Source organism: Temnothorax longispinosus, chromosome 4 (genome assembly GCF_030848805.1).
Source record: "Temnothorax longispinosus isolate EJ_2023e chromosome 4, Tlon_JGU_v1, whole genome shotgun sequence".
NCBI lineage: Eukaryota > Metazoa > Arthropoda > Insecta > Hymenoptera > Formicidae > Temnothorax > Temnothorax longispinosus.
Window position 1 is genome coordinate 115,128 of NC_092361.1, and position 15,180 is coordinate 130,307.

The window sequence follows — 15,180 nt, forward strand, 5'->3', positions numbered from 1 at the left end:
ACTGTGAAAAACTGGAATGTAATTAAATTAATGAAAACTAGATTTCGTCGTAGAGTAACGGTTAATAAACAGCTCATCCTGATCTAATTGATACTTTTCAATATTTATAGCAGACGCACATCAGTGATCAAGATTTAATAGCACACGTTTAAAGCAAAGTACAAGATATCTATGATTTAGAAACTATCTATGTCTTCCATTAATTAAAATGATTTAAATGACTTTGTTTCTAATTCAACTTTCTTTTTTCGCTCGAAAAAGGACATTTGACTTTTGAGATACATTTTGCGTAATTAAAATCAGCTGGGAAATGTTTCTAATTATCATTTTTATTTATTTTGGCATTATTTTATTCTGCTTTTATTATTATTTTTTCAATATAAAATTTTGCTCGCCGTAGTTTCAATCATTCACGATTTGATCATAAAAAATTTCTGGACTAAAAAGAGAGAAGCGATATAGAGTATAGAGCTTGTAGTGCCTGAGGGATTCACGCGAGCCAATTGTGCTCGCCTGTCCTAAAATAAGAACTCGGCCACTCCGGGATGAACTCGAGATAGAACCAGGAAGATGAGGCCGCGCGCCGTGCGGAGGGGGGGGAGGGGATGCAGTTAGGTCGGCGGATACATAGGTAGGACCGTAAAGGAGGCGCAGGTAGGGCCTGGCGTCAACTGCTGGGGTTTGTGGTGGTTGATATCGACCCGGGTCGGAGGGTCGTGTAGCAGTCAGGATCGCAAGGCGCACGCCTGGACGTGGACGGGAGCGGTGGCGCGAGAAGGAAAGCGGCGCAGGGTGGCGAAGTAGACGGAGATAAATGGACAGAGAGACGCGCGGAGGGTGCTGAGGAGGGTGGAGAAGTATATCAACGTATATACGTACACACGATCGTGGAGGCAGGTCGTGCAGAAGAGGTAGTAGGAACCCGCCGGTAGTAGCAACCCGGCTGGCTAGCGCACCCCACACGCGGGTGCCAGGCGCGCCGTATCCCCGAGAAAGAGAGGCTTATTACACAGTCCGGCAGTCCGGCTCGTCTTGGCGCGCATGTGTGCGTGTACGTGTGTGCGTGAGTGGTGCGAGAGTGGTTGCTCGGTCTGAGTGTATATACCTGTATCGCGTTATCCTTCGGGTAACAGCTGCGTTAACGGGGCTCGAGGGAATTCTCGCCGCTGAATCGCGTTTCGTCTGGTCGTGTTCCGGTGCGCTCAGCCACCCAGACTGAGTCACGAGCGAGACTACGCTCACCCCGTTCGCCCTCGTCTCTCGGCGAGGTGGTGGAACGCGCGGCGCGAGAGGAATATCGCTCGGGATTTAGGGTGTAAGGACGGGGTGCGTTATCCCGGAAACCACGGGGGCTCCATGTGCATCCACGAGGAGGAGGAGGAGAAGGTAGCCGTGATCGGTCGATCGTCTCCATAGAGGAGGACGCGGCCGGACGCGATGATGCGGTAGAGTGTGGACGAGAGGAGTAATGTGACGGTGCGTGACACTCAGCGGAAGAGGACGAGGACGACGACGACGACGACGACGACCGTTAAACCGGCGCCATGTCGCAACGACAGCAGACCCCGACGAACGAGGATTCCTACCTAAGCTGTGGCAGACCGTCGAATCTGCTGAAGACGAGCTTCAGCAGCGCCCGCCTCGAGAAGCTCTATCGCGCCTCGTCGCTGCAACAGCGTCGCGGCGGCCTCACGTGCTTCCTGATGTCGGCGATCCTGTACGGCCTCTACACGTTGTTGACGCCGGGAATGGAGCTGCCGGCACGTTGCGTCAGCGCCGTATTTGTCGGCCTGAACTCCGCCTTGTTAATCCAGACCGGCTGCATCAAGCTGAGCACGGCGCGCAACTCGGTCTGGTCGGTGGTGCCGTGCATAGTCGGACAGCTGTGGATCTGGCACCTGCCCGCTCAGCTGTTCCTCAAGTCCACCAAGGTCACGCCGGGGGACAGCCTAGCTTGGATGCTGCTGCTGCTCTACCTCCTGTTCGCCACCCTGCCGCTCAAGCTGTGCCGCTGCACGTTCCTCGCCCTCGGCAGCGTGCTCGTGTACTTCATCGCCGTCATCGGTCTCTCCAGCACGACGTTGGAGGAGCTTAAAACACAGCCTGTCGATATTCTGGTAGGTAACAGCGTTGTCTCTCGCGTGTCTCGTCGTGGATCAGTCAGATCCACGGATCTTCGAAAGAGAGAGTTGGAATTTGAGGACCGCAGAGAGACAGAATTGACCGACGAGAGGCGACAGAACTCAAGCACCGCTGAAAGGATTTCTTTAACTCGCGGACGCGTGAAAACACTTGTCGTTTAATCCACGTTAGCTAGCCGAAGCTAGCGTAATCCACCACGTGACCTCTTTCCATTTATAGCGCCCCTCTATAAAGTTATTAAAAATAACTCGAATACTCATATACACTGCATTCTATATTTAATAAGTTAGTCCCTTCGATCGTGCCTAAAAACGGCGATAACGAGCTTAGAACGCGAATGCCGCGGCGTCTACATTGTCGTCAGAAGGGAGATCGGACAGACAAAAAGAGAGAAAAAAATCCTCAAGTTTGAATAAAACGTACCTGTCTCGTTGAAATCGTTTCGAAAGTGACGCAAGCACAATTGCGCGCGAGTTAAAAGAAAAATGAATAAATAGACGGACTAAAATTCAGCGCGCGCGCGCGCGTGTTAATTGCGAGCAAGGGGATGCTTTTCGCGCTTTCCGATACGCGCGATGGACAGAAACAACGGTGTTGTTGGCGCCGCGACTTCGACAAACTAATTCACTGTCAACCGTAGACCGGCCGGCGCGTGCACCAACAATCGATCCAAGTTCAACGAGGCGTATCTCCGCCGCTTTTATGAATATACGCGACACACACGGTTGCGAAAAAAAAAAAAATAAATTAGAAATTTCACGTTGTAACTCGCGAGGATTGTTTCTCTTGTGAAGAATCGAAAATCGGATAAAAAGTCGACGTTGAATAGTTCACTCGTAATGATTTTATCTCGTTCAGAATTGTGCTGTTAAATGAGTCGAACACGTACCGTGATAAAATGTCGTTCTGTTAAAACATACGGAGATATCTGCGAAACGTGTGGGTTACGCTGACGACGTATTTAGCAGCACTATTAATTGCAAATCATACTATTTTTGATCGTAACTCTTGACCTTAGATATGCACTGTTAACGTTCAGCGCGACCGACACGAGCTTACGCTACGTTTATCGCACATCGATACGTCGCGCCGAAGATCAAGGATACTACAACTGACTTCTTCTCCATCGCGGTTTTTGTAGGTGTCCGATAATTAGCGATAATTTAACTAATTTGTTTGGAATAGCTTTTTGTGGTAATTATTATACATATAATAAGCATCGTAATAATTATAGTATTTATATATAATTATATTAAAATAATAAGCGGAATTTGTACATAATTATTAATTAATTAAAGTAATTATATCGGTGATTATATTCTAATAATTATTACAATAACGATAATTTCAAACGAATAAGTTAAATCATTGCGAATTATCGGGCACTTACAAATACGATGATTAATCGAGAGGAGGTCAATTATTGAATTAAAACTGGTTGTATTTGCACATCGGGAATACCCATTGAAACTCTCTATGCCATTGTTAAAGAATTTCCAAACAATTATCGCTATTAACTTACTAGATTCGTTAATCCAACAGATAATACGCATTTTAACGCATTGCATTGCAAATTTGATTATTATCCACCTCCGTGAAAATTGATACATACGCGCGATACGACTCGCTGCGCTTATTACGTGGGCTTGTCTTATCGATCCCGGTACACGATGTAATATACTATTGTTAAGTGATAATAAGTACTCGCGCCGCTATGTATCGCCAGGAAAGTTGGACTCGTATATATACACCTTTGTTGCGAAGCGTGGCATTGAACGCATCGCACGATAACCGAGCCGATAGTTTGTCGCTCCCGTGTGTTGCGTATCTCGCGGTTTCGCAAGTGCACGTGATGCGTCCAGTGAAAAAGATATCTCAGGAAGCCGGGAAACTCGCGAAGCGATTGCTTCATCACGCTTTCTCTCTCTATCTCCTTTTCTCTTTTTTTCACACTGTCTGCAATATTTGCTTTGCAATATTTTCTCTGCCAATCCATTTCATCGCAAAAAAATAATGCAATTATTGAATTAAATGAAGCGGCCGCGCTGGAGAGTGTTTCAGACTCGAGAAAACCTTTTATTAAAGCCGTGATCAGACTACGGATTGGGATTGAGATTGGATTGAAATTTGACCAATTAGAGCAAAGTTCACTAAACTTGAAGTTAGTTTTCTTTATTCTGATTGATTAAATTTCAATCCAATCTCAATCCCAATCCGTATAGTCTGATCACGGCTTTATTCCACTGAAATTGTCGTGTGACGCAAGATATCGTATTTGTTTCACTTTTCATTCAGCTGTGATAATCAACTTTTGTTGAAAAAAAAAAGAAGAGAACTTCTAAATATTCAGGGCATGTAAGAGAATACTGAACTGATTACGCGCGTCTGTCGATTGCGTTATGGCAGAGCGTTTCAACAGACAATTGGCTTCATCGATCAGTAATAGCGTAGAACGGCTGATGTGGTAAACAGTACAGGTGCATCGGCCGAGGCGTGCAAAACTTTTGGCAGCAAATATCGTGTGAAAGCGAAAGCTGGAAGTATAGACACGCGCGGCACGTGGCTCCTGTCGTTAGTAACAGTCGAGTAGAGTTTGGTCAATGGTAGTTTAAAATAGAGAGCGACGAAGATAGAGGCACGTAATGAGAGCGAAATACAGAGTGCAAGAGAGCGAGAGAGAACGAGAGAGAGAGAGAGGACAAAGAGAGCGAGAGAACGGCGCTGCGCAACGATGCGAGAGGTTGCCTTTCGATATGCGACGCGCTCGATGCTTTTTCACTGACGGATTGGAACTGACTACCGTTCACCAACATGGTGGAATACCATCCGGAAAAGTGACCTCACGATCGAGATATCGACTGGCGTTTGTCGCAGGAAAAAATACCGCAAAAGATGCAAATATGTTAGCCGTTGTGAGACTTTTCTGTTCCATTCTGAAGATAAATGTAGTTGGCTATTTTGTTTAATTTTTTACATAAAATATTGTATTAAAACAATACAGTTAAATTTGTAGTGTCAAATTATACTCAATTTGAGTCAATTTGAGTTTTAACTATTCCTGTCACTACTGCTCCTACTCAATATGTCGTTAATTTATCTAAAGTGTTAATTTAACTAAACCATTAGAGCTAAAATAATACTGTTTTGTGTTAAAATAATAAATTTTGACACACATGGTTAAAAATAACAAAATGTTATTTAACTTTAGATTTAAATTTTATCCTTTAATATTTAACAGTAAATATTAACATTTCGAAAATATTGCATGCGAAATTACAACTCCTTATAATTCCATTGCCAATTATTGCTTCGCAATTTGTCGTTTAGACGCGACGTAAGTAGCCGACGCGCAATTTGTAATCAAGGTCTTAACGAAGGGTCCGTAATAAATTCTCACCAACTGGCACGACTAGATTGCTCCCGCGGCGCTAGACGCTCGTAAAATCAGCTTCGTAAAAAATGTCCTGCAGATTCTGACGCTGACGCTCTTCGTCGGCGCCTCTATTTTGGGCGCTTGCGGCTATTGCCTGGCGGAGTTTCAGCAGCGCCGCGCCTTCCTGGAGACCAGGCAGAGCTTGGAGGTCCAGCTGATGATCGAGGAGCAGAGCACGGAGCAGGAGCGGCTGCTGCTCAGCGTCCTGCCGGAGCACGTCGCGGTCAAGATGCGGCAGGACCTCGGCGCGTCTCTCGACACGCAGTTCAAGAAGATCTACATGTCCAGGCACGAGAACGTGTCGATACTTTACGCCGACATAGTCGGCTTCACCGCGATCTCGTCTACCTACAGCGCCGGCGAGCTGGTCAAGATACTCAACGAGCTCTTCGCGCGATTCGATCAGCTCAGCGAACGGTACATATTTTCACAGTTCTCACTTTAATGATGCATTGGCATTGCCATTAATGAGTCTCTTATGTTAATGTAGAAAAGAATATTTAATACCAATTTTAAGAGCTACATTTTTCTCACTACATTTGCACGTTTTTACTTTCGCTCTATCGATCTTGCGAGTAAAGTACAGCACGCACAAGGTGAAAAACGCTGCGGTTCAAGCAGATCGATATTGTAAATATCCTAAATGTCTCGATTCGGCTGATAATTAATATCTTAATCATTTGAAGAATTAAGTCATTTAAAGTCGCCAGCGAGTTTGGGATATAGTGGAATATTGAGAAAAGAAATCAAATATTTGTCATCCGCGTAGCAGAGTTATTTTTGTCTTTGCCCGATATAATGCATGTTTAGTGCGAGTTCGCGTGCTATCGAATGCTAATCGTAAAACGGCACGGCAAAGTGGTAGAATTTCGTAGGTCGCGGGTTCCATTTCCGCCGGGGATAATGAAAATTGTATGATTGGTTCGACGGCGAAATTGATTCCATCAGTGAGCTTCCCCGTCGATTTTGTCTTCGGCTATTCCGACTCCGTAAATCCTGCCACAGGGGGAGGTCCTTCGAGGACACGATGGCAATCGATATCGCCGGGGACCAGGGTTTTCCATTGCCGCCGAATGCACTTTGCAGTTTATGTGATCATCATCCGTCGTCGCGTAATATTCTATTTATAGTCAGAATATCTTCTTCTTCTTCACCTACCCACACGCACGCAGATGTCATTAAGGAACGTTTTTCAAACCGATCGAGCTGGCAAAGAGAGTTTGCGACATGGAATCTCATTTACAGATACGAGCAAATGCGCATCAAGATCTTAGGGGACTGTTATTACTGTATAAGTGGTGCACCCGTCGAAAGGCCAGACCACGCGGTCCTCAGCGTGCACATGGGACTGTCCATGGTGGAGGCAATTAAATACGTTCAACAAAAGACGAACAGCCCGGTTGACATGAGGGTGGGCATTCACACAGGTGCGGTACTCGCCGGGGTCCTCGGACAGAGGCAATGGCAGTACGACGTCTACAGCAAGGACGTCGAGCTGGCGAACAAGATGGAGAGCAGCGGAAGGGCGGGGTAAGAAATGCTACCTTACAAGACCGTTCGGTTTGAGAATGCGATTAGAGAGATGCGTTTATTATAACATTTGGGAATTTTTATCGCAACCGGATTAAAAAAAAGATCTTATCCTTCGGTTAATGTCAAGCGTGCTCCGTTTTATCTTAACTTTTGAATTATTGATATATCGAGAAATATTTCTCGACCGGATGTTAACGTGATCGAGAAGCGAAAGGACGATATGACATTCTTATCCGTCGAGAAAGGGCCGCGCCTGCACGCTGTAGTGCATAAATAAATAAATGCTTTAAGGAGAGTACACATCTCGAATGCGACGCTGAGCTTCCTAAATGGGGAATTCGAGGTCGAGCCGGCGCACGGGGAGGATCGGGAAGAGGCACTCCAAAAAGCTGGCCTCGTTACTTACTTTATCGTGAAAGCCTTGAAGCCGTTTAAGCCAGCGATAACGAAAAGCCTTGCGTCGCTGGCGGACGCGGAAAACACAACCGCGCAAAGAATAATGGAGAACGCGGAAGACAAGATGGACAATATTCGAGAAGATTCCGAGGAATTTCAGCAACGTCTGAGAAAGAAGCTTGACAGCAGAGGTAAAAAGTGAAAAAAGTCAGGCATTTTCAGTCGAAGTTGAGGGAACGTTAACATAAAACTCGGCGAAATTGAATTCGAGGGGGATCGGGGGGTGGGAAACGTTGTTTCATTTTAACTCGGTAAGCGACTTAAAAATCCGCGCATGCGTTCGCAAAGTGTTACTCTCATCGGGTGTTGCGAATTATCGACGCGGGCGCTGATTACAATCGACGCTCGAGCGAGCGTGTAGCTGTGTTGATTAAAATTCAACTACGTGACACAAGCGTCGCGCGAGATCGCGAAAATAATCTTTTCTTTAGGTATAGAAATTAGGTTTAAAAATTTTTTAGAAACATTCGAGGGAGGCCGACAATCGATTTTACGTTTGCAAAATAATCTTTTTTTTCTAAATTCATTAAACTCAGATTTTTCGGACGTCTTTTCGCGAATGAAAGCGACATGTTAGCCTCAGCGGGGATCCGCCCGATAGATAATGATAAACTCGATGCCAATCGTCGGACATCCGGCTTATTAACGACTCAACCTTACGACGCACGTGACGTCAGCCTATGAACACTCGTAGGTGGTGGTACCGACCTGAAAGGTCATGCCTCCTGGTTGACCCTACGGTTCAAGGATCCGAACGTGGAGACGGCGTTTCACAGCGTCGAAGAGGCCTTCTCGCCCCTGTCGCTCCTCGGCGGGCCCCTAGTCACCATGTGCGCGGCTCCAGTCTGGAGGCTGCAGCCCTGGGGACCGTTCACGTGGGGTGGCGCGGGAGTGGTCACTCTCTTTGGTGTCGTGCTGGCTGGAGCTACCTGCTTGGGCAGCGCGGTCAGGGCGATGTGGTTCAGAAGCACCCTCGCAGTCCTGATGACGTTCTCCCTCATAATCTTCCTGCTGTTAGACATGGTACGAATTCGGACACCTACTGCTTTCAATCTATACTTGCTGCCGCAGCTCGACCGTTCGCACAATTGAATTTTCTCTCTCAATTTGTTATTGAGATGTCTTAGAAATCTCAGATTTATTTTTCTACGGAAAAATTCAGAGTTATTTCAATAAAAATTTAATAAATGACACTCATTACAGAATCTTCAACGTTTATCATTGTTTATCTCTTTAGTATTTCAAAGCGTTTAAGTTTTTGATAAAAATGTTTCTCTAGCAGAGAGATATTAGCTGCACGTTATCCTTACTATCCGTTTCGTGTAGACTAACTGCGTGATCGTCGACGATATCGAGCCGCCGAGGAACGCCTCGCTAAATAACTGGACCTGGCGATGTCCGTATCCTTCTTATTATTCATACATCGGCGTCCTCGGGCTGGTCGCTATCTCGATGCCGACATACCTGTGTTACCTGACCAAGGCGTGCCTGATGTACTTCCTCGTCGTCGCGCAGTCCTGCATCAATGTCCTGTTCATCTCATCGAGCCTCGACAGGGAGGACGTGGCATCGAACCAAGGAGCCGTGCCCTTTAAGCTGAAATATTCGCTGGCGGCCACCTTGTTCACCATCGCGACCGCACTAGTCATCGTAGCGAGATACGTAAGTGTAAAATGTTTTGCTTATTAAAAATATTTTAGATCGCTACAAGCATCGTCGGCACTTATTCTATCTTATTAGCGACTCGTTAATGTAAAAGAAATTAATATGGAATATTTTAATAAGTAAAATCGACCGATAATCGAAAATATGAATATTGATTTATGCATGATATTGAATAAATAAATAATAATATTTATAATTATCAGACGTGATTTTAATAATTTATATAAATTTTATATATTTCTGTATGCTTTTGAACCATTGATTACTATTCGATCTAAAAACGTAATTTCATTCAAAAGCTAAATATATATAATACATTGTTAAATTGATACTTAATTTAACATTACTGTGACGCTAATAAATATCTTATAAACCTACAAAGAATTTATATCGAGAAATATCATCCCAGCCAAGGTTCGAATCTGGATTTCCCTATACTATTCGGAGCATCTATACCAATAATAAATTGAATAAATAGCGAAGAAACTTGCGCATGCTGGAATATTTCGACATTAACGGCGGTCGATTGCTACAAGCTATAACGGAGACATACATCGGCCGCGGCTTTACGTGCCGATCGATCTACGGTGCGTTGCTGCAGCACGCGAGAATGGAACGACTCGCGAAAATGATGCCTTCCTCCAAGGTCGGCATGTCGATAAAAGAACAATCAATTCTCACGGGTCTATAAAACCGCGCCGACGATTGCCTCGACGATCCATTCCGTGTCGCGTTAAATCAGATATCAAGAGCGGTATTGCGAACGCTTTGAAAATGCAATCCACGTTATTCGTACAAATTGATCATGTCGATGCACGTTACGTTTTTTAAAAATTATCTACTTTATTTTCAACGTTCCAACATTAAATTATTTTTGTTAAATTATTACTGAAATCATATCCCACTTCGCGTATATCGGAAAAGTATATATGAAGCCATAACGCGGTGTTGTAGTTTTCCCGAAATAATCCGACAATTATTTGGGTATTTGGGCGCGAAATGGAAACATAATCCATTTGCGGACGGCGATGATGATGGGTTCAATCGAGAAATTGGACCTCGGGTAATTCGCGATTTTTGAGTGGGCTTTTCACGGCGCGTTGAATGACACTCTATCCGCCTAGCACGATCCTCTATATTTGCTATCGAAAGCGTCGAGTGAGAGAAAGGCGAAAGCAATTTCACAGAATTTTCGCCCTAACGAGACATTTCCCTTGACGGAAACATAATTTGCGTGCGAGTTCCATGGAACACGAGGGAATTCCGAGTAAAGGCGCTTTTAGTTTTGCTATAAGCTATAAGCTAATTAGTTATTTTGTAATATCAAATTAATGTAAAAATGTACAACAGAACAATCAGAGATTTAACCGCGATCAAAATTTCAATCTTTCCAGTCGTTTAATAGTTTAATTTAACGGCAATCTTGTTAACGACCATATGAATATTGTTTGCAGGCCGAAAAGGCGCGAAGGATGCTGTACCTGCGAGGGCGAGAGGTGATCGCGCAGAGGGAACGGGCAGCGGATATGAAGCGACGAAACGGTGCCCTAATATACAACATCCTGCCGCCTCACGTGGCCGCTTATTTCCTGTCGCGCGCGAGGCACCACGACGATCTTTACAGTCAGAGCTACGCCGAGGTGGGTGTGCTGTTCGCCAGTATGCCGAACTTCGCGGACTTCTACAGCGAGGAGAGCATCAATAATCAAGGCCTCGAGTGCCTCAGGTTCCTGAACGAAGTCATCTCCGACTTTGACGCCGTAAGTTTCTCGCCCCGTTCAGCTCAATACCGCAAAGTTTTCTCGTTACGGTGATTACAGTTTCCCTTTATACTCCCCTGACTTACAACTCACTCTATCCTGCCCTTAGATCCTCGATCAGAAGAAATTCAAGAGCATCATCAAGATCAAGACGATAGGATCGACCTATATGGCCGCTTCGGGAATATCCGAGGTGCAAACGGTGCAGTCGGAGGACGGTCCCCGGTGGGGCCATCTCGTCACTCTCGTGGAGTTCGCGCTGGAGCTTAAGAAAGCCCTGTCAAGCATCAACGAGCAGAGCTTTAATCACTTCGTTTTGAAAATGGGCATCAATCATGGACCGGTGACTGCCGGTGTCATCGGCGCGCGGAAGCCTCACTACGACATTTGGGGCAACACCGTCAACGTCGCGTCGAGGATGGAGAGCACGGGGAAAGTCGGCTGCATTCAGGTATCGATCAGTAAAGATGCATTAGCAGTCGCTTCTAAATTCTTTGCTTGATAAACACAATTTTTTAACTAGATTTTCACTAAAATTGAACCGTCAAATAATCTTTTAATCCTAGCTCGCCACACTCCGATCCAGTGGGTTGCTGAACATTTTTCGGTTTTTTAGTTTCCACATAATAGCATATAATTTTCTAATTTCCTTATAATAAGTTCTGTTCAATCATTTCATTCAAATCATTTTCTTGACCTGATATTATCATAAACATCTTATTCAGAGTCTGTGTTTCCAATGTCTACAGAGTACAGGCTTAAAAATATTAATTAGAATGAAAATAACAATGCGACAAAGTTGAGCGGTCTGACGGATCAAAGTGTGGCGAACTGAGGTCTCGAAAATAAGTGTGGTTAGCTAGGATTAAATTAAAAAAAATAAATAATTTTCAGGTCACGGACGAGACGCGGAAGATACTGGAGCCGTTCGGTTTCGGCTTCGAGCAACGAGGTCTCGTCTTTGTTAAGGGAAAGGGGCAGCTCTTAACGCACTATCTCGTCTCCAAGGACGGCGTCTTTCTCGATCTCGACAGCGATCTGCCCGTCGAACCTACCCACCCGATAATCTATCAGTAATGTACTCGAAGGCTCTAAACTTGAACGAGAAACAAAATCTTTCACCGGGGGTATCAAGTCGGTTGTTCAGAAAGAACCCGTTACGATTTTCCTCGGCATCAGGTATCGGGCTGGATGTTCTCCAACGTCCGACCTGATAGTTTCCGGGAGCTGGTGAATCCACGAATCGTAAATTAGACGACGTCTCTCTGTTCACCGAACGAATTTTTCTTCAAGGACGTTCGACAAGCTAAGTGTGTATTGTCGTAGAGAACTCTCTAAATGTTAGCATCCTCGTGTCCTCAAAAGGAGAAAATGGCACGCGAAAAGAAGGACGAGGAGGATCGGAAAAGGGCTCGAGATCGACGCCCGGAGATCGTTCGTGACTGTCCGCGAGTGTCATCGTACGTCGCCATATCATCATTCATCATCATTGATAAACGCGAAGGGAGAAAAGTTTGCACACAGCTGCCGTCGATTATTCATTGTCACACGTTCGCACGCGCACACGCACGCACGCACGCACGCACGCACGCATGCATGCACACACGGGATCACGCGTGCGCGCGTGTCTTACGAACGGCGGGGGTGCGTTGAACTCGTACAGGGTAATATTCGAAACAAAACAAGTAATAGGTTTAGAGAAACGCAGCGGGTTTGAAAAGCGCGAATGAAACGATATTTTGATGTCGCCGTGTAAATAGCAATAGATCCGTAGGGGTGAACACAGGTGTAATATCGTTAACAGAGATATGTAATATAGTAAGCAGATGGAACGCCGTCTCGAGGATCTGGATAACGTAGAGGTAATTTACTTCGTGTGTGGTAAATCTCATATTCTAGAGCTAAACTTCTTTCTCCAAGTCGCACTGATCGGACACGGTTGCTGACGCGGAAGCTGCACGAGAAACAATTCGCGAATCCTGTCGTTATTCATAGGCCGGTATTCATAGTCAGATCTTATATTTAAGATCGTCTTAAGTCTGGTCAAAGGTAGTCTTAATACTCCATCCAACCAATGAAATGACCGTATTAGCATCTTAAGACATTACTTAAGACAATCTAGAAATAAGATCCGACTATGAATACCGGCCCCAGACAGCACAATGTCTAAAATCGGGAGACATGTCTAAAATCGGACATAAGACGTCTTACGTCTAGATTTTGGAACATTGTGCTGTCTGGATAGTATCGGTATTCCATATTAGTGTCCTTCTCGATAATTGCAATAACCCAAAGAATTCTCATCTACAGCTCGCCGTCAGTTTCCGTGTCTGATCTACACACAACTCGAATTCGATCTGCGACATTTCGATCGCCGACATACGAGGATATAAAGAGAATCTTGAGAGAGGTGTTGGCAGAAAAGCGCGAAGTTGTCCGTTCTCACGTCACTTCCGGTTATCTCAATGACGTTTTTCATAACATGGCATAATTTTATTACCGTCTATTCGATTGCAAATCAACGATTTAGCGCGGGCGACGTCTTTTTAGGAGTCTTAGAGAACTGTATTCTCCCGGATACACGTCACCTGTAGAGAGCGCACACGAGATATACGTATGTCGGAGACAGAATATATATATTATATATAACGGCGGTACTCGACAAAATGAAAATATAAGAACATTAGGGAACTACACAAATATAAAAAAAAAACGCAACAAGGAAAACGAACATCGCCGATTACGGTAGTAATTTATTTTTCTACAGTCGCCGAGAGTTTATCACAGACCAAGATGACTCGGATACGTGCGTAACGCACACGAGGAACCTTAAATGAAATTTTCTACTGACTCTTTCGTTACGTACGACGGCATAAATCTCAGCACAAAAAGAAAAGGAACGTCTCCCCTCGCACGTGTTCAAGAGTAACTTTGTACTCACTCGCTCTTGACGAGATTCACGTGACAATTCGAGTAAAAATTGCAACGCAATTCGCGACGGCGTTGAATGTAACGAGAGGGTTGCGGGAGAAAGAGCATCGAGAGAGAATGAGAGAGTGGGTATGAGAGATTGAATGGGAGTGCAAAAAAAAACAAGTAGGTATCGGCCTAAACGCGAGAGAAGCTAACAATAAGCAAAAAGGTAAAAAATGGATCTCCTCATTCGGAGAGAGAAAGAGAAAGAAAGAGAGAGAGAGAGAGAGAGAGAGAGAAAGAGAGAGAAAGAGAAGCGATATACTTCCACGATCGTTCCACGAATCGCGTACTTCCATTTCCGGCCGACTTCTCGCCCGCACAATCATGCATGTGCGCAGTAAAATACGCGAAATTCGACGTGTACACGCGCAGACGCATCGATCGGCACGTTTAAATGTACACACGCGTACGTAGATCGGAGAGTTATCTTGTAAGATAGCAATAAATGGACTCTCCTTCGCGTATACATATACGCTATATTTTCATGAGTCGATATAGGAAATATGGATGGATTGACGTGTGACGTAAACTATCTATGAAAAGTTGATTAATTAAGAGAAATTAATAGAAACTCATTTTGTAAAATTTTGAATCCTTAATCCTCGAGATTGGGGGATTTTGTAAAAAAAAAAAAAATATCTTTTACCCCCCTCCTTCGTTTTCTTCGTTAGAAGAGATATAAAGGGCTGTCGTTGCATGGAGAATAAAAGTAATAAAAGATTTATCCAAAACATTTTTAATCTCCGACATCGAAGATCCTAGAAGAGATTCTACCTCGCAGATTGAATTTCTATTAATTCCTTTTGATCCATTGATTTTTTTTTCCGCGGCTGATGTAGGACGCGCAAAATGATCCGCGTGTAATCGTGTACTAGTCATGTAAGGAGAATATATCACTGTTGATATGTTAGCACTTTAAATGTGACGGAGCAAATTTGGAGCAAGCGAGAAAAAGAAACTTGTAAAACTTTCGACTTTCTAGCGCGGCAGGCGCAGCTGCACGCGAAAAATCCGAGGGTATAAAATCCGACATGTATAAAAACTACGCGAGAAACCCCACTCCTGCGTCGGCGAGATAATAAATGGCGTCTTTGCCTACGAGAAAAAATATGGTAATTTTTTTTCCAAACTGATGCTTGTAAAGCACTTTTGAGATTTATTCATCGCGAGAGATCCAAGAGATCATTATTGTTAACTTTTTTGAACTGTATTTGT

General features: G+C 44.5%; 2 protein-coding genes across 2 annotated transcripts in view; one reads left to right on the forward strand and one right to left on the reverse strand.

Moving 5' to 3' along the window:
- The window catches only part of LOC139812388 (alpha-tocopherol transfer protein-like), a 40,643-nt gene extending 39,035 nt beyond the window's left edge, over positions 1 to 1,608 (reverse strand). Inside the window, exon 1 of the mRNA XM_071777168.1 lies at positions 1,587 to 1,608. The gene's annotated coding sequence lies outside the window, so the exon portion shown is untranslated. The remainder of the gene's footprint in view (positions 1 to 1,586) is intronic.
- Positions 882 to 15,073, forward strand: Ac3 (adenylate cyclase 3). Its single transcript, XM_071777151.1, has 9 exons — positions 882 to 2,117; positions 5,613 to 5,992; positions 6,821 to 7,105; positions 7,400 to 7,695; positions 8,259 to 8,587; positions 8,891 to 9,226; positions 10,684 to 10,989; positions 11,099 to 11,440; positions 11,884 to 15,073. Exons 1-9 carry the CDS (start codon positions 1,545 to 1,547, stop codon positions 12,064 to 12,066), a joined length of 3,030 nt encoding a protein of 1,009 aa, XP_071633252.1. The 5' UTR covers positions 882 to 1,544; the 3' UTR covers positions 12,067 to 15,073.
- The last annotated feature ends 107 nt before the right edge of the window (positions 15,074 to 15,180 follow it).